At 49.5% G+C, this 22,774-nt stretch overlaps 3 protein-coding genes across 3 annotated transcripts in view; 1 reads left to right on the top strand and 2 right to left on the bottom strand.

Annotated features, from left to right (window-relative positions):
* The window catches only part of LOC132571389 (zinc finger protein 850-like), a gene marked incomplete at its 3' end in the record, with an annotated part of 552,489 nt that overhangs the window by 252,570 nt on the left and 277,145 nt on the right, over nucleotides 1-22,774 (top strand). The window lies entirely within an intron of this gene.
* LOC132570877 (oocyte zinc finger protein XlCOF6-like) overlaps nucleotides 1-22,774 on the bottom strand; it is a 73,530-nt gene that overhangs the window by 17,180 nt on the left and 33,576 nt on the right. The window lies entirely within an intron of this gene.
* LOC132570878 (oocyte zinc finger protein XlCOF6-like) overlaps nucleotides 10,836-22,774 on the bottom strand; it is a gene marked incomplete at its 3' end in the record, with an annotated part of 26,168 nt that continues 14,229 nt past the window's right edge. Inside the window, exons 3-10 of the mRNA XM_060237517.1 lie at nucleotides 20,670-20,685; nucleotides 18,899-19,030; nucleotides 15,573-15,687; nucleotides 14,711-14,724; nucleotides 14,317-14,421; nucleotides 13,925-14,029; nucleotides 12,866-12,985; nucleotides 10,836-12,449 (exon numbers count right to left, since the gene is read on the bottom strand). Of these exons, the coding sequence (XP_060093500.1) occupies nucleotides 10,836-12,449; nucleotides 12,866-12,985; nucleotides 13,925-14,029; nucleotides 14,317-14,421; nucleotides 14,711-14,724; nucleotides 15,573-15,687; nucleotides 18,899-19,030; nucleotides 20,670-20,685 (2,221 nt within the window). The remainder of the gene's footprint in view (nucleotides 12,450-12,865; nucleotides 12,986-13,924; nucleotides 14,030-14,316; nucleotides 14,422-14,710; nucleotides 14,725-15,572; nucleotides 15,688-18,898; nucleotides 19,031-20,669; nucleotides 20,686-22,774) is intronic.

Raw genomic sequence — 22,774 nt, forward strand, 5'->3', positions numbered from 1 at the left:
GCTTTGTATCCCATTGAACTCAATTTTGTGAAAGACTGAATCAGAATCATAGAGTTGGAAGGGACCTCCAGGGTCATCTAGTCCAACCCCCTGCACAAGGCAGGAAACTCACAAATACCGTTCCCTAAATTCACACTGGACCGCCTCTCCCCATATGAACCCCCAGCATCCTCTTTAGCAAAAGCAATAAGATACGGGATGATTTTTCAGTGGAAATGTGTTGGATTTACCGGCAATTGGAATCTAAAGATCCATTCAGTGGAACAACACAGCTCTTTTGGAGCCAGTACAGCAGAGAGATTATGAACTTTGAAAAGACACAGAACTAACCCTTCATAAAGAACTTTGGTTTGAAAGGGACTATATATAGTATATTTTATCCATTGAGGGGAGAGAGGGGGGAGATAGAGAGGGGGGAGAGAGAGAGGGAGAGAGAGGGAGGGAGAGAGAGAGAGGGAGAGAGGGAGCGAGAGCTCATACAATACTCAGAGGCTTTTGTCTCCCGCTACGTGGTGCAATATTGGATTGTGATATGAAAACTGAAATCGTATTTCATGTGGAATATTGAATATTCAGTCCGGATGGATGGTGGGTATATCTGTACATCACAGACGTAGAATTTACATATATTATGTCTAAGGAATTTATTAAAATCACAGTAATTTCCTATTATAGACCTGGTGTTCTATGGCATTTTTGAGGGTGCAGGGAATGACAGTCCCTGGAAGTTGCAGAAACATTCCGGGAATGGAATTCCACTCTTGCCCTCCTTGAAGCCAGCCAGGCATCCTTAGGACCAGGAACTATGAGCGGATGTTGAGCAGCAGACCTCAGAGCCCGGGGGTTCATATAGGGAGAGGCAGCCCAGAAGATCTGCAGGCCCCTAGCCGTAAAGGGTTGATGCTTTCAGCCAGCTTGTCTCTACTGAATGGACCTGAAATTGGATGCCTGAGTGAGTACCCTGACCTGGAAACCAACAACCAAAAGGGTAAATTCCACTGGCCAGCCACTGCCTGGGTGGGGGGGGGGGATGGAAGCTTGCATTGCCCAGCCGTTTCATGATTTCCTAGGCTCAGAGGATTGTATATTTTTATTCTCCGGTGGTCTGGACAGTGGGTCGGTCCGACTACTGGGTATAGGCTCCTCCTCCATGTCACAGGGTCGGGTGCTCCAAACGATCCAGAGGGGGAGTGGCCTATACCACCCTGAGCGCGCCAGTTTTTTCTCCCGGCCCTGCACAAGCAGGACGGTTTTTGCTCCAGCGCTTGTGTAAAGCGCAGAAGATCCGTTTTTGGGGAATTCTTTCTCCACAGCAAGCAGGAAGAGAGATTACAGAGAGAGCCGGAAGCGTTGGGATCATTCCCCACAACGCCGGCGGTGGGCAGGCTGCCTTACCTCCTCTGTGGCACGGAACGAGCAGCAGAGCCCCACAGCTTTTCGCTCCCGCGCAGACGCGCTTTGAACGAAGCGGGAGACAAGAGGCGTCAGACCGGCGGCAGACAAGCTGCCTTGCCTTCGCCCCGCAGTGCTTCTTTCCCGCGCAGACGCGCTTCAATCGAAGCGGGAGACGAAGAGGCGTCAGACCGGCGGCAGACAAGCTGCCTTGCCTTCGTAGGGGTCCCCGGAGCGGACGGCAGAGCCCCGCAGCGCTTCGTTCCCACGCAGACGCGCTCGGAACAAAGCGGGAAGTGAGGAAGCGGTCGTTGAAGCAGCAGCACGGTAAGAACTCCGACGCTAGGGCTGCGCGCGAGGCTGCAGGGGCTGCAGGGAACGTTCCCAGCCTGCTTTTATGTTCCCCTTCGTTTTGCCTTGCCGTGTAGGCTTGGCTAAGGAGGGGGAGAGGGGTCCTTGCAGGGGTTAGTCCCTTAATGGTGTAAGGAGCTCAGGACCCGTTAGAGGGTACAACGGAGGCTTTTGCCCTCCATTTTGAGTCTTCCCGCCCTTTTCTTAGTACAATTGCATTCCTTCCCCTATAGGGACGATAGAGGAAACAAAATGGCGACTAGCTCCCACAGCTCACCCAGCGAGTTCGACCTACCCTCTTTGTCAGGGGCTCTAACTCCACAGCAAGAGGCCCAGAATCTTGACCTCACTGGAGAGGATGCCAAGACCAACTTAATCCATTGGCTTAAGAAGGAATTATTAAAAGAGTTGGGGCAGGACTTGCGCCAGCAGCTGGATCTCTCTGCTCCCCTTCAACCGAAAAGGAAGGATGGCAGGAAAAGGGACAGAGATCCTAGTCCCAGTGACCCTATGGAAGGGCGTGCTAAGTCCAAGCCTCCTTTGGGTTTGGAATCCCCACTCATGAGTTCTGCTGAGGAATCAGAGGGATCTGAACCTCAATCAGACAAAGAAGAAGGCGAGCTGTCAGATGAAGAAGAGCAGAGCGACACTGTTCAATCTCGGCTATTCCCTTCTGAGTACTATTCAAAATTGCTCCCCAAAGTATTGCGGACCCTCAACTTTGTAGCTACTCCTAAAGAAGATGAGGAGTTGGATCCTGACCTCCCCACGGGTTCAGGGGAGATGATGCCAAAGTTGAGCAGTGCTCAGACAGGGGTTCCTCTGCCTGCGGCCTTTTTTGCCTTGGTCAAGGCAGAATGGGAACGTCCGTCCAAACCTAAAGCCAACCAACAGATTATCTCCAAACTTTACTCTCTTATTCCACAGGCTACTAAGAGATTAAAGTTACCAGCAGTGGATGACCCCGTTACCAGTCTGATTTCCAACTCAGTCCTTCCCATGGATTCAGACGGTTTACCCAGGGATCCATGTGATAGGAGGATTGAGCAGGCTTTACGTAAAGAGTTTGAGGCTACTTCTTGGGCCATCAAAGCAGCTACCACGTCTTCATTGTTTGCCAGAGCAATGTGCACGTGGTCTAACAATTTAGCAGCAGCAGATAGTGGAGCCCCTAAGGAGTTCAAAGATGAACTCAAAAAGATTGCCCTGTCAGCTGCCTTTGTGGCAGATAGTTCATTGGACACCATGCAATTGGCGGCCAGAGCCATGGCATGCGGGGTAGCAGCCAGACGTAATATTTGGTTGCGTAATTGGGAGGTAGATACTGCAGCCCAGGCCAGGGTTGCAGCGGTGCCTTTTAAAGGAACATTGTTGTTCGGAGAGGGCTTAGACAGATATCTAGTAGAGAACAAGGATAAGAAGAAGGTTTTACCTTCCAAAGGCAAGGAGACGAAACAGAGAAAGCCCTTTCCTTCCTTTCGGGGTTCTAAGAAACCAGCCAGGCCAGGTTCCTTTCGCCCATTCCGAGGAAAGTGGCAGCAGAAGGGGCGTGATTCTAAGCCCTACTATTCTGGGAAATCAGATCAAGGCCCCAAAAATCCCTCCAAGAAGGGAGGATCCCAGTGACTATGCCCCGCCCCTACTGACAAGCCAGATAGGGGGTCGTTTATCCCTTTTCTCAGATGTCTGGCGCCAGTCAATTCAAGACAAGTGGGTCCTAGAAGTGGTGGAACAGGGTTACGCCTTGGAATTCCACTCTCTGCCCCCCAACCATTTTCGTTGGGTTCCCCGAAAGAAAGAGTTATCTGCTCACAGAGCCATGTTGTCCGCCATTCACCACCTGGTGAATATAGGGGCGGTAGAGACTGTCCCGGTAGCCCAACAGGGGGTGGGGGTTTATTCTGTAATATTCTTGGTCCCAAAAAAGAACGGGGAATTCAGAACCATCCTGGATCTGAAATGGCTCAACAGGTTCATTGCGACAAAGCATTTCAAAATGGAGACACTCCGCTCAGTACTACTAGCCATTCAGCCTCTGGATTTTCTGGCTTCCTTGGATCTATCAGAGGCCTACTTGCATGTTCCCATTCGGGAATCACACAGAAAGTTTCTTCGTTTCTCTTACGGAGGGAAACATTTCCAATACCGAGCCCTACCGTTCGGCCTGAAGTCTTCACCCCGAGTTTTCACCAAGGTTCTGGTGACCCTGGTGGCGGAGCTAAGGCTTCAGGGCGTGGCTATCTTTCCTTATTTGGACGACATTTTGGTGAAGGCAGGTTGCTACCAGCAGTGCCTGGAGGGCATGCAACAGACAGTGGCCATGCTACGCTCTCACGGGTTTGTGGTAAACCTAGCGAAAAGCAATCTTCTTCCCTCCCAGAGATTAATACATCTGGGAGTGGAGATAGATACATCCTTGGACAGATTCTTCCTGACTACAGAGAGACGGGAAAAATTTTACCTTCTGTTGCAACGGGTTCTGCAGCAGCGCAGGGTGTCGATTATGGTCTTAGCGCAGTTATTGGGGATGATGGTATCCTTTCAGGAGTTTCTGCCCTGGGCCAGATTTCATACCCGTCCCCTTCAGTTTTTTCTCCGTCCATTCCAGGAGATGATAGGGAACAAGATTCCCAAACTGGTGACATTATCGAAGGAGTTGATTCATCAATTACAGTGGTGGGTGAGGCCGGGCCTATTCATGCCAGGTCACCCACTCCGCGAGCCACAGAGGGTTTGCATGACCACGGATGCCAGTCTATGGGGCTGGGGGGCTCATTCACAAGACCAGATGGTCCAGGGTCAATGGGAGCCCCACGAGATGAAGCGCAGTATCAACTTTCTGGAACTCAGAGCGATTCGGCTGGGATTGCAACGGTTGCAGACGGTGCTGAGGGGCTGCCATGTGTTGGTAAAGACGGACAATTCAACTGCCAAGGCCTACGTGAATCGGCAGGGGGGAACCAGGGTGAAATCCCTTCATGCCGAAGCGAAGGTACTCTTCGAGTGGGCCGAGGTCAATCTTCTGTCCATCAAAGCGGTGCATGTTCCAGGGAAGGACAATCTATTAGCGGATTGGCTCAGCAGACACTGGCTGGACCAAACGGAATGGATGTTGCACAGGGACATATTCCGGCTTATAGTGGACAGGTACGGTCCAGTGGCCGTGGACTTGTTTGCCACAGCGGAAAACTGTCAAGTGGACAGGTTTTTTGCCAAAAGCAGAGACATAAGAGCGGAAGGCACCGATGCCCTCAGTGCCGCATGGCCAGCGGGTCTATTGTATGCCTTTCCCCCCCTTCCTCTGTTACCCAGGGTGATTCAGAGGGTGATAGTTCTAAGGGCAGAAATAGTGTTGGTGGCTCCATTTTGGCCAAGGCGGTCATGGTTCCAGGAGCTGCTGAGGTTATCGATTCAGCCCCCTTGGCGGCTGCCGAGGAGGGAAGACCTTATATCCCAGGGCAACATTCTTCATCCTCAACCAGATATGTTACAGCTGACAGTTTGGAGGTTGAGCGGTGGCACCTCAGGGAGTTAGGATATGGTACTAGAGTGGTGGATACTATGTTGGCGTCCCGCAAAGGTTCTACCAATAGAATCTATAATACCACCTGGAAGGTTTTTTCGGAATGGTCCATCCAGAGAGGGTGGGATCCTATGAATGTTAAAATTAAGGGGATCCTTGGTTTCCTACAGGAAGGGGCAGACAAGGGGCTCTCCACTAGCACGCTTAGACGTCAGGTAGCGGCCATTTCATCTATTCAGGGGGTGCGAGGGCGTAAATCCCTGTCAGCACACCCACATATTAGGCGGTTCTTGAAGGGTACCGCTCTTCTTAAACCTCCACAGGTGCATAGGTTCCCTTCCTGGAAGTTGAATGTGGTTCTGAATGCCCTGTGCGGGCGACCCTTTGAGCCTATGGCCTCTTGTGGGCTTAAGGAGCTGACTCTTAAAACAATTTTTCTGGTGGGTATCACTACGGCGCGGAGAGTGTCCGAATTAAGGGCTCTGTCAGTGGACAAGGAGCTTTGTGTGTTTCATAACGAGAAGGTGGTTCTACGGCCAGATCCATCTTTTATTCCCAAAGTTAATTCTGTCTTTCATAGGTCCCAGGAGTTGGTTCTGCCAAATTTTTGTCCCAACCCCCAATCCCCCAAAGAACGGGAGTTGCACTGTCTAGATGTTCGAAGGGCACTCAGTTTTTATATTGAGCGCACAAGAGACTGGAGGAGATCGGATGCCTTATTTGTCTCCTTTAGTAAAAGGTCTCAGGGAAGGCAGGTTTCCACTTCCTCTTTGAGCAGATGGTTACGGGAATGCATTATTATGGCCTACAAGGCACAAGGTCAAACCCCTCCAGATGGGATCACGGCTCATTCTCTGAGGGGTGCTGCAACTTCAGCCGTGTATCGGTCTTTTCCATCCTTAGAGGCTGTTTGTAAGGCAGCGACCTGGAAGTCGGTTCACACTTTTACCAGGCATTATAAGGTAGACAAGTGGGCTTCGGCGGAAGCAGCCTTCGGGAGGCGTGTGTTGCAGCATGCACTCTAAATAGGGAAGCCGGTCCCGCCCTGGGATGTTCAGCTTGGTTACGTCCCAGTAGTCGGACCGACCCACTGTCCAGACCACCGGAGAACGGAAGATTGGTATCACTTACCGTGAAGCTTCCTTCTCGGTGGACTGGCAGTGGGTCGGTCCGGCCCGCCCGTTGAGGTTGAGCGGCTTCCTGGGTTTTGGATGTGGATCCTGGTGCACTTGTTTTTCCCTGTGGGGACAATAGTGCCTTTGCTTCTGGACAATGACTGTTTTTTCTTCAATCTGCCATTTTGTGTGGTTTGTTGAGTTGTAATAAACTATTCTTCTCATTTATTCGTCTCTGTACGTGAATGGGGAGGTGGTAAATTTTTTCTTATTAGGGGGAGACGGCTTGGATACAACTGGCGCGCTCAGGGTGGTATAGGCCACTCCCCCTCTGGATCGTTTGGAGCACCCGACCCTGTGACATGGAGGAGGAGCCTATACCCAGTAGTCGGACCGACCCACTGCCAGTCCACCGAGAAGGAAGCTTCACGGTAAGTGATACCAATCTTCCGGTTTCTGCTGTGATCCTTGTGCTTTTTCTTGATGTATTATTTTAAAAGTTGTTTTGCCAAATCTCTCCATTTTAGGCAGACATCTTTTAATGGTGGAGGGGGGAAGGTTTGGGAGACCCAACCTGGGCTGACGGAGCCCAGCTCCTCACACTGGGCCCTGCCCCCACTCTTCCCCACACCCTGGAACAACACAGATGCCCTTTTTAAGATTGCTGCAAAACATCCGTATGCTTTTTAAAAGATTGTTGTAAAACCCGGTCTGCCTTCTCAGTGGCTGAGATCAAAGGGAGGTGAAGGCAAGGGGCAAATGCCCTGCCTTGACCAGCAAGAGAGGATTCAAGGGTGCCCAACTGTACCTAGGGCCTGGCAGACAGAAAGAAGAGATGCCGGCACAGCGACGCTCCAATGAGCCATTCTGAAGCAGAGACACACCCACTGCTTGCTTTCTCCAGCTCCGGACCTTGATTACTTGCTACCCAGAACCTGCAGTACCTGCAAAACTTTCAATAGGCAATGCGCCTCTAGAGGACAGCTGGCGGGGCAAGGCTGGCTGGCTCTCTCACGCACCTGAATGGACTCAGCTGGAGGCATCATCAGGGCCAAGCTCTTAGGTGTGGGAGGGAGGGAGGGAGGCAGAGAAGCCATGAAACCCACATGTGATGAGTGCTCTTCACTGCTTTTCACCTTCCATCCGGGCACAGCCATGCCTGTTTACCCCTCCTGGGGTTGGCGAGCCCCGTAGAGTCCAAGGGCCGCAGAGGTGAGGAAGTGGCTGTGGCTGAAGGGGCACAAAAGTTTACAGAGGCCACAATAGCCATGGCTTCTCTGGCTGCTGCCGCATGTCCCTGCTCCGCCCCCTCTGGCCGGGACTCAGCACTACAAGCAGAGGTCATTTATTCTTATTATTTATTTATTTATTTGTGATTTATATCCCGCCCTTCCCACCAGGTGGCTCAGGGCGGCTTACAGCATGTAAAATCTAACATAAAAATATAAATTATGGATATAAATTAGTCATTCACAGTTTACCTACTAAAAATCTAAACAATCACATAGTTATATTTAAAACATTCAAGACATACGGCGGTCTTACATCTCCACTCAGTTTCAGTTTCAGTGCTGGTTAGTTGTAGGCCAGCTGGAAGAGGACTGTCTTACAGGCCCTGCGGAATTGAACAAGATCCCGCAGGGCCCTTACCTCTTCCGGCAGCTGGTTCCACCAGGACGGGGCCATTACAGAGAAGGCCCTGTCCCTTGTGGTTTTCAACCGGGCTTCCTTTGGCCCGGGGACAACCAGGAGATTTTGAGTTCCCGATCTCAGTACTCTCTGGGGCACATGTGGGGAGAGACGGTCCTTCAGGTAGGCAGGTCCTAGGCCATATAGGGCTTTAAAGGTGATGACCAGCACCTTGTACCAAACTCGGTGAGATATTGGCAGCCAGTGCAGAGCCCGGAGCCCCGGCTGAATGTGCTCCAATAACAGCCGGGCAGCGGCATTCTGCACTAGCTGCAATTTCTGGGTTCGGCACAGGGGCAGCCCCATGTAGAGGGCATTGCAGTAGTCCAACCTCGAGGTGACCGTTGCATGGATCACCGTTGCTAGGTCGCCGCGCTCCAGGAAGGGAGCCAACTGCCTTGCCCACCTAAGATGGAAAAATGCGGACTTGGCAGTGGCTGCTTTCTGGGCCTCCATCATTAATGAAGGCTCCAGTAGTACCCCCAGGCTCCTGACCCTATGCACCGTCAAAAGCCGGTAGGGGTATTTCCTGTCCCGGACCCCGGCGGCCCAAGCAAAGGACCTCTGTCTTCGCCGGATTTAGCCTCAGCCCACTCAGCCTGAGCCACCTAGCCACAGCCTGTAATGCCCAGTCCAGGTTTTGTGGAATGCAGACCGGCCGATCGTCCATAAGCAGATAGAGCTGGGTGTCATCAGCATACTGGTGACAACCCAGCCCATACCTTCGGGCAATATGGGCGAGGGGACGCATATAGATGTTAAATAACATCAGGGAGAGAACCGCGCCCTGGGGCACTCCGCAGTCAAGCGTGTGCCTCTGGGACAGCTCGTCCCCAATGGCGACCTTCTGTCCCCGACCTTCAAGGAAAGAGGAAAGCCATTGCAAGGCTAACCCCTGAATCCCCGCGTCGGCGAGGCGGCGAGCCCGTAACCGATGGTCGACCGTATCGAACGCTGCCGATAGGTCCAACAGCATCAGCACCGCCGAGCCGCCCCGATCCAGATGCCGTTGCAAGTCATCTACTAGGGCAACCAGCACCGTCTCCGTCCCATGGCCCGGGCGGAAGCCGGACTGAAGGGGGTCAAGGATAGAAGCATCATCCAGGATGGTCTGTAGCTGCCTCGCCACTGCCCTCTCAATAAGTTTGCCCAAAAAGGGCAAATTTGAAACCGGCCGATAGTGTGCCAATTGGGCCGGATCTAATGATGTTTTTTTCAAGAGGGGACGGACCACCGCCTCTTTAAGCGGTGTTGGAAATTGCTCTTCCATCAGGGATCTATTTATGATATCCCGTACAGGATATCTAAGCTCCCTCTGGCAAGATTTAATAAGCCAGGAGGGGCACGCGTCCAATTTACAAGTTGTTGGGCGTGCAGATAAGAGAATCCTGTCAACTTCCTCCAGGCTGAGAGGGCTGAAACCATCCAGAACACAATCCGAAGACAGGCCTCGGTTTCACTAACTGCCTCTAATGTGGCGGGGAGGTCGAAGCGGAGCGACGCGATCTTGTCCGCAAAAAAGTTCGCAAAAGCCTTGCAGCCAATCTCCAATTCTTTAGAATTTGGTCTGCCCGGAGGCAGCGTTGTTAAACTCCGAATTATATTAAATAGTTGTGCCGGGCGCGATGTCGCGGACGCAATCTCAGCCGCAAAGTATATTTTCTTTGCGGCTTTGACTGCCACCTCATAGGACTTCAAAATCTCTCTATAAGATGTTCGTCTTGAGTACGCCGCCATAGCCTCTCTAGTCGTCTGAGTCCCCGTTTTAGTTGTCGCAACCCCTGGTTATACCAGGGTGTCGACCTCGAACGAGGGCACAGAGGGCGCCTAGGTGCGATCTCTTCAATGGCTCTGGAGAGTCTGTCATTCCAGGACTCCACCAGATCATCCAAGGAATCGCCAGGGGGCCCGGGATCCCGCAGCGCCGCCAGGAACTGTTCCGGGTCCATCAGGCTCTACGGGCGAGCTAAAATACGCTCTCCGCCTAAACAGGTCTGGGGTGGCACATCCACCCGAGCCTTAAGGGCATAGTGATCCGACCATGGCACTGCTCTAGCAGTAATATCGTTCACTAAAACTCCCACCGCGAAGACCAGGTCTAAAATGTGCCCTGCCTGATGAGTGGGCGTTGTGACAACTTGGGAGAGTCCCAGTGTCGCCATGGATGACACCAGGTCCATCGCCTGACTAGTAGAAAAAGAGGTGCCGGAGCTTATTAGCACAACTCATTTGCTTATGCCACACATCGGAAGGTGTACTAAATTATATCAGCTCAGCATCTACCTTAAAATGCTTCTTGAATTAGAACTGTCATAATAAAACCTGACTCCCATCATACTTTTCGCATTGCTTTCTCCAATATGGCCACAGTGGCACGATGAAGATTTCCATCTGTCTGCTTTATGTGTTTGGGTGTTTTCCCCATTTTTTTGTGGGGAAAAATATTAGAAAGTTTGTCAAATCTTCAGCAAAATTCCCACAGGGGGTTTGAACAGTGGAGCCCAGAAGCAAGTTGTGTGTGTGTGGGGGGGAGTTCTTAGATGCTTTTGAAGGCTGGAATTCACACCGAATCTCTTTCCACATTCTAAGCATTCAAAAGGTTTCTCCCCGGTGTGGGTTCTTTGATGCTGCTGAAGACTGGAATTTTTACTGAATCTCCTTCCACACTCTGAGCATTCAAATGGTTACCCTCCTGTCTGAATGCTTCAGTGCAGTTGAAGGCTAGAACTCATAGAATCTCTTTCCACATTCTAAGCTTTAAAAAGTTTCTCCCTAGTGTGGGTTCTCTGATGCTGATGAAGACTGGAATTTTTACTGAATCTCTTTCCACACTCTAAGCATTCAAATGGTTTCTCTCCTGTGTGGGTTCTTTGATGCCGTTGAAGATAAATCCTTTGACTAAATCTTTTCCCACACTCTGAACATTCAAATGGTTTCTCTCCTGTGTGGGCTCTCTGATGCTGGTGAAGATTTCCACTCTGACTGAATCTCTTTCCACACTCTGAACATTCAAATGGTTTCTCTCCTGTGTGGGTTCTTAGATGATTTTGAAGGCTGAAACTCCGACTGAATCTCTTTCCACACTCTGAGCATTCAAAAGGTTTCTCTCCTGTATGGGTTCTTTGATGATTCTGAAGACTGGAATTCACACTAAATCTCTTTCCACACTCTGAGCATTCAAAAGATTTCTCCGTGTGGGTTCCTTGATGATACCGAAGACTGGAATTCAAACTATAGCTCTTTCCACACTCTGAGCATTCAAAAGGTTTCTCCCCTTTGTGGGTTCTTTGATGATACTGAAGACTGGAATTCACACTAAATCTCTTTCCACACTCTGAGCATTCAAATGGTTTCTCCCCTGTGTGGGTTCTCTTATGCTTTTGAAGATCGCCATTTACACTGAATCTCTTTCCACACTCTGAGCATTCAAATGGTTTCTCCCCTGTGTGGGTTCCCTTATGCCGTAGAAGATAGGGACTCTGACTGAATCTCTTTCCACACTCTGAGCATTCAAAAGGTTTCTCCCCTGTGTGGATTCTCTTATGCTTTTGAAGACTGGAACTCTCACTGAATTTCTTTCCACACTCTGAGCATTCAAATGGTTTCTCCCCTGTGTGGGTTCTTAGATGCTTTTGAAGACTGGAACTCCAGCTGAATCTCTTTCCACACTCTGAGCATTCAAAAGGTTTCTCCCCAGTGTGGGTACTCTGATGCTTTTGAAGACTGGAACTCACACTGAATCTCATTCCACACTCTGAGCATTCAAAAGTCTTTTTCCCTGTGTGGGCTCTTTGATGCCTTTGAAGATTGCCACTGCTACTAAATCTCTTTCCACACTCTAAGCATTCAAAAGGTTTTTCCCCGGTGTGTGTTCTCTGATGCTGCTGAAGAGTGCCACTGCAACTGAATCTCTTTCCACACTCTGAGCATTCAAAATGTTTCTCCCCTGTGTGGGTTCTCTGATGATACTGAAGACTAGAACTCCAACTGAATCTCTTTCCACACTCTGAGCATACAAACAGTTTCTCCCCTGTGTGGATTCTCTTATGCCGTTGAAGATCACCATTTGCACTGAATCTCTTTCCACACTCTGAGCATTCAAAAGGTTTCTCCCCAGTGTGGGTTCTCTGATGCTGGTGAAAGCTGGAATAATCACTGAATCTCTTTCCACACTCTGAGCATTCAAAAGGTTTCTCCCCTGTGTGAGTTCTCTTATGCTTTCGAAGATCGCCATTTGCACTGAATCTCTTCCCACACTCTGAACATTCAAATGGTTTCTCTTCTCTGTGGGTTCTCTGATGCTGTTGAAGATTTCCACTCTGACTGAATCTCTTTCCACACTCTGAGCATTCAAAAGATTTGTCCCCTGTGTGGGTTCTTAGATGCTTTTGAAGACTGGAACTCGCACTGAATGTCTTTCCACACTCTGACCATTGGAATGTCTTCTTCCCTGTGTGGGTTCTTTGTTGCTTTTGTAAACTGGAATTCATACTGAGCTTCTTACCACACTCTGAGAATTCAACATGCTTCTGTACTGTGTGTATTCTTTGGTGTACCAAAAGCTGTGTTCTGTATCTGAAGTACTTTCCACAATAACAGCATTTACATGCCTTCATAATACTGTGGTTCGGGAAACATGCATTTCCCTTGCTTTGACCGGAGAATGTCATTCCATTCTTGGAACACATGTATGGCTTCACTCCTGAAGGACTCCGTTGGTGATGGCTGGAGACTGGGATTTCATGGAAGCCGCTTCCTTGGCAAGGAATGGTCTTAACTCCCTGTTTCGCTGTACAATTTCCTTCCTGCCTCTGTGGTTCATCTCTGTTCTCGAAGTTTCCTTCAGCTTGTTCAGTCTTTGCTTTTTCCAGTGGGAACCCATGAAATTCCCCAACTGGCTCTTCAACATCTCCTGCTGGAATAAAGAGGGAAGTTAAATTGCAACTCACACAAGGAGCCAAGGCACCTACCACAAACTCTTAACTCATGACTATGCAATTTTTGACTCCTGAACTGCTGGTCACAACCTTTTCCTGCCCACCCCTACTGAAGAGCTTATCCTACATTCTGACCATCCCTTCCCTCTCCAAAACTCCCTAAATGTACTTCAAGGGAAAAGGTGGCAAAGATATTTTCCTCTGTGCTTCCCATTTGCCTTGCCATGAAGGTCCTTTGACCTGCAGTTTGGTGTAGTGGTTAAGTGTGCGGACTCTCCACCCACCTCACAGGGTGTCCGTTGGGGGGGGGGGAGCTAAAGGAGATTGTGACCGCTCTGATTTAGATTATAGGGCGAGATATAAATCCATTATCATCTTCTTCTTTGATGATTAAATACAAAAAGTGATCATAACTTCTTTTCCTGTGGCAGAGTTTCGTTCTAGGTGTGATGAGAGAGATGAAGAGCTGACCTTCAGACTCCCATCACAGGGCTCTGCTGAGCTAGGGGGAGAAGTCAGGGTTCCACCAAGCGGACCCCAAAGTTCTAAGGGAACCCCTATAAGAAAACAAGTTGTTGGGGGACGGAGGGGAGGTCTGTCTGGTAACAGGTAGCTCACCACAGTAGGAAAAGGTTGACGGGCATCTGATTCATCCAGCAAAGCTGTTCTTAAGTAAATACCTCACCTGGAATATCCAGTATTTAAGGGCAATGGAGCCCCTAAAGGAGCTAAAAGAGCCAGAACTGAGCTTACCCCAGGAAGAATTCCCAAGATCTCAAGCTCCAAAAGGCCTCCATTTCTCCTCACCCAGAAGGCTTTGTGATTCTACCCAACCAACAGTTCCTTAGAAGTGAAGTTGAAATCTGCCACGGCTGTTCTATGCCCATCCCCCTGACATAACGTTGCAGCACACTCACTGGCAGCCAGCTCACTTGGGAAGGGACTGTTGTGTTGAGATCCTCTTGAGAGACTCTCCAGCCCTTCGTCTGTCTGCACTGCAGCCTCTTGTACATCCCTGCTTTCTTTGGGGGAGAGAGAGAAGAGGAGGAAGAGTGATAGGAGGCCTTTGTCTCCACCTCAGGTCACTACACCCCCCCTGCCTCTCCTACTGGCCACGACATTGACCACAGTGGCCCCTGGACCAGCCCGGTGTGTCGGCTGATCTCAGAGCCCACTCAGCTCCTGGAGTCCTCCAGAGGGGGGGAGTACAGGACCAAGCCTCACAAGGACCTATTGCTTTTCCATATCTTGATTCACACATCATCACAATGGCAGCAATTTGCACCTTTGAAAGATCCTTACCCAGAGAGGCCACATTCCCATAGTTCTCCAGCATGACTTCCCTGTAGAGATCTCTTTGGTCTGGATCCAGCAGGGCCCACTCAGCCTCGGTGAAAAACACAGCCACCTCCTCGAAGGAAAAAGGACCCTGAAAGAAAAAGCAGGTTTCCTCATCAGAGACTGTCCCAGTCAAGACTGTACTCTGGACAGGGGCATTCTGGGGTGGTGCAGGATGGAGAGCTTGCCAGGGGGGTAAAGGGAGCGGCCTTCAGAGCCCCTCTCGCTCAGACACATGAGCAGCAACTGCAGGAGCAAAAGCCCCCCTGAGGAAGAGGGGGGAACTCAGGCGGTCCCCTGCTCATCTCCCCTACCTGGACTGCAGGGGCAGCAGCCGTTTCCACTCCTCCACAAAGACTCAGCACCGTCTCCTCACTGCCTGTGAAGGAGAAAACATTGGATGAAAGGGTGTTAGCAGAGAATTCATGTTTTCTTTGCTTGTTCGAATCCTGCTTCATGCACCCCTGTGCCCAAGGCTATGAAATCCTGCCCTGGGTATACTTTAAAAAATGTGTAACCATTTTGAATAAACTTGAGGAAGAGGTAAGGAGAAGCCTCAGGGAGGGGTGTGGTATAATCACTGCCCAATTTTCTCTTTTGAGCTGCCTTGAATCCCTCTAATGGAAGGTATGTGGTATAGGAATACTTTAGTTAACATGAGGAATTCACTGCTTCAGGAAGAGGCGGTGGCTACAAGCACAGACAGCTTCAAGAGGGGACTGGATAAACATATGAAGCAGAGGTCCATGAGTCCCCTTCAGCTACTAGGTGCAAATGGAACCTTGTGTGGCATGCAAAAGTATTTCCTTTTTCTCCTGTCCTGAACCTTTGTCATGATCGGAGGCCTGGTGCGGCCTAGAGGACAGGGGGAAGCCTGCCTAGGAGTTGCTAGTGGGTCCTACATCTCCCAGAGGTCTCCCAGAATCCCTTCTCTCTCTGATTGGGCGGTAGAACTTTGGAGGAAAAACTAGCCCAGAGGCAGTGTGCCCTCCACAGCTTAGATGGCGCATTGCCCAGAGGGGGAGGGAAAGCATAAAAGGCCTGACTGGAAATGATGGTTCTTCTCTCTGCTGAGGCTGGGTTGGGGGGGTACTCTGGGCCCCCCAGAAAGGCCCTGACCAGAGCGGTGGCAGCCTGTAGAAGGCCTTTCCTGGTCCCCTGCTGAGTCACAACCTTCTATCCGACAACTTCACAATGGGCCCAGATCTGGGCACAAGGCACCCTTACCGTGTGAGAGGCCGTCTTGGGCAGGCTCCTGGGCCTGAGTCTTCTGCTCTTCCTCCAAGGGAGACCCTTCCTCCTCAGAGACCTCCGCTTCCATCTTCACAGATGGTCCCCACATCTGGAACAGCAGGAAGAGAGACAGGGAACATAAGAACATAAGAGAAGCCATGTTGGTTCAGGCCAACGGCCCATCCAGTCCAACACTCTGTGTCACACAGTGGCAAAAAATTGTATATATACACACACACTGTGGCTAATACCACGGATGGACCTCTGCTCCATATTTTTATCTAAACCCCTCTTGAAGGTGCCTATGCCTGTAGCCGCCACCACCTCCTGTGGCAGTGAATTCCACATGTTAATCACCCTTTGGGTGAAGAAGTACTTCCTTTTATCCGTTTTAACCTGTCTGCTCAGCAATTTCATCGAATGCCCACGAGTTCTTGTATTGTGAGAAAGGGAGGAAAGTACTTCTTTCTCTACTTTCTCCATCCCATGCATTATCTTGTAAACCTCTATCATGTCACCCCGCAGTCGACATTTCTCCAAGCTAAAGAGTCCCAAGCGTTTCAACCTTTCTTCATAGGGAAAGGGTTCCAGCCCTTTAATCATTCTAGTTGCCCTTTTCTGGACTTTCTCCAATGCTATAATATCCTTTTTGAGGTGCAGTGACCAGAATTGTACACAGTATTTGAAATGAGACCGCACCATCGATTTATACAGGGGCATTATGATGCTGGATGATTTGTTTTCAATTCCTTTCCTAATAATACCCAGCATGGTGTTGGCCTTTGGGAAGAGCAGGAAGGCTAAAGATCAAGGAACCAAATCACCCCTGCATAAACCAAGATCCTGTGAATTTAGGGGGAGGCGTTTGTGAGTTTCCTGCATTGTGCAGGGTGTTGAACTAGATGACCCTGGAGGTCCCTTCCAACTGTAGGATTCTATGATTCTGATTGTATCAACAGAGCTGCTTCAACCACAATGGAAAGAATTAGGCTTCCAGTTTTCTACCAACCCTGGAGGTGCCTGGAGGGATTTATTATTTTATTTTATCAATTTATATCTTGCCCTCCCCTGATGGGCTCAGGGCGGCTACCAGCAGCAAATTAAACCACATAAAACATGAAAAACAGATTATACAATAAAATCAAGCAGTACAATCTACAGTCATAAAATCAAGATGTGCATTTTTAATACCTCTGAATGATGATGATATTGGATTTATATCCCGCTCTCCACTCCGAAGAGTCGCAGAGCAGCTCACAATCTCCTTTACCTTCCTCCCCCATAACAGACACCCTGTGAGGTAGATGAAGATATCGGATTTATATCCCGCCCTCCACTCCAAAGAGTCTCAGAGCGGCTCACAATCTTCATTCCCTTCCTCTCCCACAACAGACACCCTGTGAGGTAGATGAAGATATTGGATTTATATCCTGCCCTCCACTCCGAAAAGTCTCAGAGTGGCTCACAAACTCCTTTACCTTCCTCTTGCACAACAGACACCCTGTGAGGTAGACGAAGATATTGGATTTATATCCCACCCTCCACTCTGAAGAATCTCAGAGCGGCTCACAATCTCCATTCCCTTCCTCTCCCACAACAGACACCCTGTGAGGTAGATGAAGATATTGGATTTATATCCTGCCCTCCACTCCGAAAAGTCTCAGAGTGGCTCACAATCTCCTTTACCTTCCTCTTGCACAACAGACACCCTGTGAGGTAGACGAAGATATTGGATTTATATCCTGCCCTCCACTCCAAAGAGTCTCAGAGCAGCTCACGATCTCCTTTACCTTCCTCCCCTCCACAACAGACACCCTGTGAGGTGGGTGGGGCTGGAGAGGGCTCTCCCAGCAGCTGCCCTTTCAAGGACAACTCCTACCAGAGATAAGGCTGACCCAAGGCCATGCTAGCAGGTGCAAGTGGAGGAGTGGGGAATCAAACCTGGCTCTCCCAGATAAGAGTCCGCACACTTAACCACTACACCAAACTGGCTCTCCAAAGGGTGTTTCAAAGTATTGGGGCTGCAACCGAGAAGGCTCTTGCTCTGGTGGAGTTGAGCCTAGCCTCCTTTAGCCCAGAGACAGCCAAAAGATTTTGAGAACTTGATCGCAGTTATGACAATTCATGGGATTCTTGGTGCTGTGGAGTAATAGCTAACTCCCTTCAGCCTCTAAAGGCGAGTTTAAATAACTTGGTTTTGCAGGCCCTGCGGAACTGTGCCTGGGAGGGCATTCCACAGGGCGGGGGCTATTCCTGAGAACGCTCTGCCTCTAGTGATGGAGAGTCGAGCTTCTCTTAAGGAGGTTTGAGACCCCGAACGACGTGCTCTCTGGGGCACATATGGGGAGAGGTGGTACCGAAGCTGGGCAACTCCCAGGCCATATAGGGCTTTAAAGGTTAGGACCAACACCTTGAAGCGAATCCGTAACGCCACAGACAGCTGGTTCAATCTTTCCAGCATGGGTCGAATGTGCACCCGTACAGGGATGCGTATAAGGTGAAAGGTCACAACTTGAAGGGATGGCATGAAGCTCCCTCACCTGTTCTGCCTGCCTCTTCTCCTCTGCCTGGCTCAGGAGGAAACCTTCGGCCAGGGCCACCGCCTGGGAACTGGTCTCCGGCCCACATCCTCTGACCCAGCCCTGCATTTCCTGGGGCAGGAGAGTCAGGAACTGCTCCAGGATCACCAGGTCCACGATCTGCTTCTTGGTGTGTCTCTCCGGCTCCAGCCACTGGCTGCAAAGTCCATGGAGCTGGCTGCAAACCTCTCGAGGCCCATCAGACTCATGGTAGCTGAATTGCCGGAAACACTGGAGATATTCCTCTGAGATCGCTGTGACCTGATAACAGACTTCCGGTTCAGGGCTTTCCCAGAATCCAACACCACTCCCAGCTAGGGTAGGTTTGGGGCCTTTGCTTTCGCTCTTGCCCCTTCCAGGTCCTTCTGGGTCCTGCTCTTCCATCTCCTTTTTCTTCTCTTGGGTTACTTCCAGCTGTGGAAATAATGCTTTTATTCACTTGGCTATGAAGAGGGAGATGGGAATATTTCAAGAAGGCAGAAAGGAACCTAAATAAGATGGAGCTACATCACTGACCCTGGTCAAGACACACCCAGGACTGCCCTCCTGGATCAGAAGGAAAGTCCTTCTCATGGTTTGGAAATCAGCATTCATGTCATGAACTATCATAGACATCTCCTAGGGAGGCCCAAAGTCTCCGGGTCCTGATGGCAAACACCCAAGAGTTTCTAAAGGATGTGAGACAGTTGATCTATGAACCTGTGTATGTGACCTATTTTAAAAAGGGAACCAGGAAATTACAGGCCGGTCATCCGAATGCCTGTCCCGGGCATATTGGAAAAATCTGTAATCAAAGTCAGAATTAATTGTCAGACACACGGAAGGACAAAGCCTGCTCAGGGAAAACCAGCACGGCTTCTGCACGGGGAAGTCCTGCCACAACAGAGAGTGGACAAAGAGGAATTTTTCTTCCTCAACCAAATAGAAATTGAAGGCATCTAATATAGCTGATGGGCAGTAAGTTCAGGACGCAGAGAGCGATTAAAATGTTGAATTTGCCACCAGAGGGTGTAGTCATCGCCACCACAGGAATAAACAGATCTGCCAATGGCTGCTAGCTATGGTGACTGAGGGGAACCTTCACATTTAGAGGCAGTCAGCCTCTGGATCCCAGAGAAGGAGGCAGCATCAGGGGAAGGCCTCGGTCTCTGTGCCCTGTTGCTGGTTCTCCAGAGGAACTGGTCGGCCACTGTGTGAGACAGGAGGCTGGACTAGATGGACCTTCACTGGCCTGACCCAGCAGGGCTCTCCTGAGGTTCTTCTCAGGGGAAGGCCTCGGCCTCTCTGCCCTGTTGTTGGCCCTCCAGAGGAACTGGCTGGCCACTGTGTGAGGCAGGAGGCTGGACTAGATGGACTCTTGGTCCGATCCAGCAGGGCTTTCTTTTTACAGGGGTCCTGTTGCTGAGGCCATGATCCTCATAGCGATGTGTTCCCAGTGCCCTTTGTCCCTCCTGGCCTTCTGGATATGGGGAGCTGATATCTGGGCACATGGCTCTCTGCCTGTCCTGGGGGGGGTGGCGGTGTTCAACAGCCTTGTGCTGTGACTCATGGGCGTTGGTGGTACTTCCATCAACACCAATGTTGTTACTAGGCCCTCTGCACCTTAACAACGGATTTTATTTAATTCCCTCTCCTCTGCTGACGGGCCTTGAATACCCAGTAGTAGCCCTGTCCCAAAACTGGCATTGTGTCAGGGTCCTACAATGGGGCTGTGGTTGATTCTCATTCAGGCAGGAGTTAGAGAGCCAGTTTGGTGTAGTACTTAGGTTTGCGGACTCTTATCTGGGAGAACTGGGTTGAATTCCCCACTCCTCCACTTTCAGTTGCTGGAATGGCCTTGGGTCAGCCATAGCTCTTGCAGGAATTGTCCTTGAAAGGGCAGCTACTGTGAGATCCCTCTTAGCCCCACCCACCTCACAGGGTGTCTGTTGTGGGGGGAGAAGATACAGAAGATTGTAAGCCACTCTGAGTCTCTGATTAAGAGAAAAAGGTGGGCTATAAATCTGCAGTCTTCTACCCCCCCACACACCCCCCACATTCAATAATCTTTTTCACTTACAGATCAAATTAAGGTTCTTCACCTCCCCCGCCCCACCCCAGACTAAAATTACAAGCAACAGAACTCCAATTTCATACTTCAGTTTTCTCCCTTGCACTTAAAGACACCATATTCCCCTAACCCCACCCCCCAAATGACATAGCAGTGCAAAACTGATGCCTAATGGAGTTGCCAGCCTCCAGGTGGGCAATGAAAGGAACAAACACTGTAATGTGCTGGCTAACAATGTTTAGTAAAACCATTTTCAAACCTTTGTAAGATTTTTTTTTACTTCATATTATAACAGAGGTCCATTCTCACATTCCAATATTACAAGAAAAGCCCTATGAGCACCCGGATGTAGGCTTCTTTCATCAATGGACTTCCTCAGGAGTAATCCTTCCTAAAATCCTTCCAGGGTTACCAGCCTCTTCTAACAGCCCAATGTAAACGCTCTTCTGCAAGATCTCCTACCTCAAGTTCTCTCATCCTGGAATAAACCAAAAGAACAACAAGGCATACCACAAAGCTGAATGGAAACAGATAATTCTTCAGATTTTATATTGTTTTAAAAAAAGTTACCACTCAATGACATTTATGTGCAGATATTTATATTTGGAGCTTAAGCCAGTCCAAACTTATTCTTTTAACCAGATGCCCAAGCCTTCCAGAGTTTGCTGATCTACAGCTCTCTACAATATTTTCTATCAGAAGGAAGCTGTTCTTTTACATGGCCATTGATGAAATGAGCCTACTTTGTAAGCCTGCACATCACAGTATCTGTTTCTTTCATTGCCTGTCTTATCAACTGTGATCCCTTTTTGTTGATTATCTTGATTAGCCCCCAGGTGGTGCCTGGAGATCTCCCAGGATTATAACTGATCACCACTAGAATTGATTTTGGGCGGTGTCAACAAAAGTATAGTCTCCAGATCACGTGATAAATGTAAAGTTCTGCATTTTGGTAGGAAAAACCAAATTCATCGTTATAGGATGGGGGAGACTTGTTCTGGCAGTAGTATGTGTGAAAAGGATCTAGGGGTCTTTGTGGACCATTCACGGAACATGAGTCAGCAGTGTGGTGCAGTAGCTGAAAAGGCAAATGCAATTTTGGGCTATATCGACAGGAGTATAGTGTACACTCAGATTATGTGAAGTGATGGAATCACTTTGCTCTGCTCTGGTAAGACCTCACCTGGAGTATTGTGTTCACTTTGGGGCACCACAGTTTAAGAAGGTCAGAAATTACAGGCCAGTCAGTCTGACTTCAATACCGGGAAAGTTGGTAGAAACCATTATCAAGGACAGAATGAGTAGGCACATTGATGAACACGGGTTATTGAGGAAGACTCAGCGTGGGTTCTGCAAGGGAAGATCTTGCCTCACTAACCTGTTGCATTTCTTTGAGGGGGTGAACAAACATGTGGACAAAGGAGACCCGATAGATGTTGTTTACCTTGACTTCCAGAAAGCTTTTGATAAAGTTCCTCATCAAAGGCTCCTTAGAAAGCTTGAGAATCATGGAGTTAAAGGACAGGTCCTCTTGTGGATCAAAAACTGGCTGAGTAATAGGAAGCAGAGAGTGAGTATAAATGGGCAGCCTTCGCAGTCGAGGACGGTAAGCAGTGGGGTGCCACAGGGCTCGGTACTGGGTCCCATGCTCTTTAACTTGTTCATAAATGATTTAGAGTTGGGAGTGAGCAGTGAAGTGGCCAAGTTTGCGGATGACACTAAATTGTTCAGGGTGGTGAGAACCAGAGAGGATTGTGAGGAACTCCAAAGGGATCTGTTGAGGCTGGGTGAGTGGGCGTCAACGTGGCAGATGCGGTTCAATGTGGCCAAGTGCAAAGTAATGCACATTGGGGCTAAGAATCCCAGCTACAAATACAAGTTGATGGGGTGTGAACTGGCAGAGACTGATCAAGAGAGAGATCTTGGGGTCATGATAGATAACTCACTGAAAGTGTCAAGACAGTGTGCGTTTGCAATAAAAAAGGCCAATGCCATGCTGGGAATTATTAGGAAGGGAATTGAAAACAAATCAGCCAGTATCATAATGCCCCTGTATAAATCGATGGTGTGGTCTCATTTGGAGTACTGTGTGCAGTTCTGGTCGCCGCACCTCAAAAAGGATATTATAGCTTTAGAGAAGGTACAGAGAAGGGCAACTAGAATGATTAAAGGGCTGGAGCACTTTCCCTATGAAGAAAGGTTGAAACGCTTGGGACTCTTTAGCTTGGAGAAACGTCGACTGCGGGGTGACATGATAGAGGTTTACAAGATAATGCATGGAATGGAGAAAGTAGAGAAAGAAGTACTTTTCTCCCTTTCTCACAATACAAGAACTCGTGGGCATTCGATGAAATTGCTGAGCAGACAGGTTAAAACGGATAAAAGGAAGTACTTCTTCACCCAAAGGGTGATTAACATGTGGAATTCACTGCCACAGGAGGTGGTGGCGGCCACAAGTATAGCCACCTTCAAGAGGGGTTTAGATAAAAATATGGAGCAGAGGTCCATCAGTGGCTATTAGCCACAGTGTATGTGTGTATGTAACATTTTTTGCCACTGTGTGACAC

This window comes from Heteronotia binoei, chromosome 5 (assembly GCF_032191835.1).
Source record: "Heteronotia binoei isolate CCM8104 ecotype False Entrance Well chromosome 5, APGP_CSIRO_Hbin_v1, whole genome shotgun sequence".
Taxonomy (NCBI): Eukaryota; Metazoa; Chordata; class Lepidosauria; order Squamata; family Gekkonidae; genus Heteronotia; species Heteronotia binoei.